The following is a 4,541-nucleotide window of genomic DNA, read 5'->3' on the forward strand; positions in this document are numbered from 1 at the left end:
TGTTGAAACTATTTCACAGGGATTCACAGCATGAGATAAACCTTGCTTTATTGCATAACTTAAAAATGACACACCCCAGTCAATAATTAGGAAAAAAGATATTGTACTGGCAAAATTGGCGCGAGATCGCGTTTCACCTTTCTCGCGTGGCTTGATTTTCACACTCAATTAATTGCATGTTTCGCTCGCTCTACTATCCTGGAAAATGAGGAACTATTAAACGGTGCGAAAATAGATATATTTTTTTATAGTGCGGTTACCACGAGAAAAACAAACTCTACAAACTAGAGATTTTTTTATCTAGCCAGGACCCGCGTTGCAACATAATTTCCCAGCAAGCGTGGTGGTTATAAAGACTTTCCAGCAAGTTAAGTAGCGAATGTTCAATTTCCCAGCCAGCGCAATTCTGCCCTGTAGAGCGGGTATTTTGCAGAGCGGCTCCGTTGGGTACTCCTGTCCTCAGTCAGTTGCTCATGGATTTTCTCATCTTCAATAGTATCTTCGTATTTTTTAGCAGTTATCTCGTGTTTACTTTGGGTGCTGTGGCAGGCAAAGGTATTATATGTTTGGTGAGGTATTATGGCTACGTGAGGCCTCTCTAGCCGCGCGTCTTTCGTGTTTTGTCACGGCAAGTAAGCTTACGAAATTAAAGACATGTAGTTCCCCAGAAGGATATTCCATTTGCATCTTGTCTTGTTCTTTGTTTTATTTGGTAGATAAAGATGAGGCGTCATACTATCAAACTACCTCAACAACGTTCAAGTTAGTTGCAGCTGCCGTTTTCGTCGCTATAATAGTGGCGCTCGTCAAGTTGTATTTTACAAATGTTCCAATTTGTAGGAGCAAGTCCCGACTCGATGGTAAGGAAATAAACTGCATCAACAATCAACGTTTTATCGAGTAGCTTATTGTTCGATAAAGGAATTATGGAGTCGGAGTTTAGAACACGGAGAACACCCTGCCACTATGGCGATATGCACGGTTACGTCACCTATTGTCACAACCAGAGGTTTATTGGCTGTCGAAACCAAGGATCTTTTTTGTTCTGTGGTTGGAAAAATTTAAACATCAAAAAGAATTGTTTATAAGCAGGGGAGTCTCCTATTGTCTTTTTAGAGACGCATAGTTCGAAGTACGAGGCAATTATCTATTCATATGCAAATTAGTGGCCACTGGTATTCTAGAGTTTAGTCCCAATTGGAGCAACTTTAATATGAGTATCCCGCTACTATTTGCTTCTTAGGCCCGCTTTAACCCTTTCACTCCCAAGAGTGACACTTACAGATTTTACTCTGTCTAACGCCAGACGATTTTACTCTGTCTAATGCCAGACGATTTTACTTGTCAATGGGGAACCCCACAGGAGTGAAAGGGTTAACAACAGCTAGATTCACTCAAAAACATTAAACATTGCATTTCACATGCGCCGAATCTAATGCAAATGAGAAAAATCTATTGTTTGCGTTCATTTGCATTACATTTGGCACATGAAAAATGCGACGTTTAAAACGGGCCTTATCTCATCTCTAGAGACACAGATAACAATGCAGTTAACAATGTACAATTGCTGGTGGATGAATGAAAGGAGGTAGTGAGAGATCTTTTGTTTTTGAACACCAACATGTCGGTCATGACATCACATGAAAACTGTATTAACTTCAAAGGCGGTTGAAAATCTGCTTCTCTCAGTTTGCCTTTCATGGTACTTTTTTTGAGAAATTATGTCAGAATTCTTAGAAACACCAGTTGAAATCTTCAGAACATCTCGAGGAGTCAGTAGAATTGATCACTGGTCCTGTGCAATAAAATCCTTAAATTTTCAAAATAATAATCTCACGCGTGTATGACTCATGATCATTTTAAGGAGAATTTAGCGTGGTAATGTCTGAGAAAAATTGCAAGAACTACTCTTTGACATCTTTCTGAGCAAAACTGTACAGGTGTATCTCTTACATCCCCAAGGGCTTTCTTGTTGATGAGTAAAATTGTCTGGCATTAGGTGGAGTTCCATTGGGAATAAAATGCTTAATAAAACCCTTGCTGCCCAGCAATTAAGTTGTCTTCCCTTTGTATTTGCTGTCAAGATGTTTAATTCTACTATCCGTGCTAATTTGTCCTCATTGTATGTGCAAAAAAAGTAAGTTTTCTTCTTTGAGATTTTTCTGGTTCCAAACCCTGAAAATCAATTTTTTTGTTCCTTTTTACTATTTTTCAGGCAAAACCACAATTGTGACAGGTGCTAATACGGGCATAGGCAAAGAGACTGCTCTTGATTTTGCTGAGAGAGGTGCTAAGGTGATCTTGGCTTGTCGAGACAAGACAAAGGCCAATCAAGCTGCCAAGGATATCATAGCAGAAACTGCAAGTGATAAAGTTCTGGTCAGAGTTGTTGACCTGTCTTCATTTGAGTCTGTAAGAGCCTTTGCAAAGCTCATAAATGAAACGGAGGAACGACTGGATATCCTTGTCAACAATGCAGGGCTGTTAGGATCCTACCACAGTGCCACAGAGGATGGCAATGAAATGATATTCCAAGTGAATTACCTCAGCCATTTTCTGTTGACCTTGCTACTGATAGAGAAAATGAAGATGTCAGCACCGAGTCGCATTGTAAATGTCTCATCAAGGGGCAGTGAAGCAGTGAAGATAAATCTGCAGTTACGAGTGGAGGACTTCAGAGATTCACGTCAGGAATTAAAGTTTGATGGCTTTTTGCGCTACTGTGAGACAAAACTAGCGCAAGTTGTGTTCACAAAGGAACTAAGCCGGCGATTGGAAGGTCAAGGGTATCTTTTGTAGTTTATTGTCTTTGTATCTGGCAATAAAATCTGCAGAACTTAGGGAAAAAAATTTATGTAACTGGATCGCACTTTTCCCAGTCTGCCTCATTCTGCATGTTAAACCCCACAGTTTAGAAAACATAGAAATGTAAGAACATGCTTGCTAACTATTGATAATAAGTTTGAGATGGGAAAGATTTTAGAAGGCCATTTTGCTTGGACTTCATGTTACTTATTAATTTTGCTTTTACATAATTTAAAGTTTTGCCTTGTGCTATACCTTTGTTATTAAACTGAGTTGCTCATGCTTTGAAAACCTGCAGGTGGTGCTGTTATTTCATATTTGGATATTTGACCAAGTCTATTCAAATTGAAATCAAGTAGGCCTGTGTTAGATATTAAAGTTTTATTTTCATGCCCAAGGATGACTACCAGGCCTATAACAAGACGAGTGGAAAAATTTTATTAAAACTACAGCCCAACAGCTTAGTTTCCATCCCTCAAGGGTGATATAGTAGTGGTTGAATCTGTACAGCGGGTGACATTGCAGTAGTGGGACTTGAAACTTAAAGAGTGCTATTAATTTGACAAAACACCAAATCAATGTTTGTAATAATTACAATATAATAATAATTATTATTGTTGTTATTCTTTTTGCAGGTTCTGGTGTGACTGTGTATGCTCTTCATCCTGGTGCTGTAGCCACAGAAATTTGGCGTCACTTCACGCTGTTACAAATTCCTCTCTTCAAACAGTTGTTTGGGCTCGTTAAGTGGCTGATGTTCTTGGATTCCAAACAGGGAGCACAGACTACAATCTACTGTTCAGTTGCAGAGGAGATAGCAAGTGAATCTGGGCTTTACTACGGTTTTTGTAAAGTAAAGAAACATCCCAAAAAACAAACAATCGACGATCCTGGTCTTGGAAAGAAGCTGTGGGAGGTCAGCGAGATGCTAACCGGTGAAAAATGGAAAGACTAACACCATAAATCAATGGGGTTAAGTATTGAACAATCTAGTTTTATTTATTTATTTATTTATTTATTTACTTAATTTATACACGGTAAAAAATTCATCAGGTACAATTCCAAAAAAGAGATTTGTAAAATCCTAAAATCTTAAAATCTAAAATCCTAATCCTATTATTACATTAATTTACAAAATAAGCTACCTACAGACCTGATTTCCATGAATGCCGTGTATTTAAAAATTTTGATAGAGAAGGCGTTTAAATTGATCTATGGAACTAGATTCCCTAATGTTACGATGTAAGCTGTTCCAAAGAGTTGCGCCGCTGTAACTAAAACTATTTTTCATGTAGTTTGTTCTCGGAAACGGAACAACAAGTTTATTTGCCGAATCCCTCAGAGCATAGTTTGATACATTACGCGTTACAAATTTAGACGTGAGATATTCGGGAACCAGACCATTTAAAGACTTGAAAACCATTAAAGCTTTCTGAATTTGACGTTGAGAATTTAAGTCTTTCCAGCTGAGTTTGTCAAACAAGGAATTAACATCAGCGTCATAGCTCGATGAAGTTATCACTCGTGCAGCACGGTTCTGTAGTTTTGGTAGCTTGTTAGATAATGTTTTACCACAATTACCCCAGACTAGGCTGCAGTAATCAAAATGGGGTTGAACTAGTGAGTTGTATATACTGAGTAAAGTTGATTGAGGCACAAATGGCTTAACTCGTTTAATGGCTCCCATTGCGGAAGCAATCTTTTTACACAGTTTATCAACGTGGAGATACCATGTT

The 4,541-nt window shown here is 38.3% G+C and overlaps 1 protein-coding gene across 1 annotated transcript; it reads left to right on the plus strand.

The window, feature by feature from the left end:
* Positions 1–473: 473 nt before the first annotated feature.
* LOC138025471 (retinol dehydrogenase 13-like) lies at positions 474–3,781 on the plus strand. The gene is made up of 4 exons (XM_068872673.1): positions 474–555; positions 717–860; positions 2,216–2,779; positions 3,441–3,781. Exons 1-4 carry the CDS (start codon positions 474–476, stop codon positions 3,758–3,760), a joined length of 1,110 nt encoding a protein of 369 aa, XP_068728774.1. The 3' UTR covers positions 3,761–3,781.
* The last annotated feature ends 760 nt before the right edge of the window (positions 3,782–4,541 follow it).

This window comes from Montipora capricornis, chromosome 12, assembly GCF_036669925.1.
Source record: "Montipora capricornis isolate CH-2021 chromosome 12, ASM3666992v2, whole genome shotgun sequence".
In the NCBI taxonomy this organism is placed as follows: Eukaryota; Metazoa; Cnidaria; class Anthozoa; order Scleractinia; family Acroporidae; genus Montipora; species Montipora capricornis.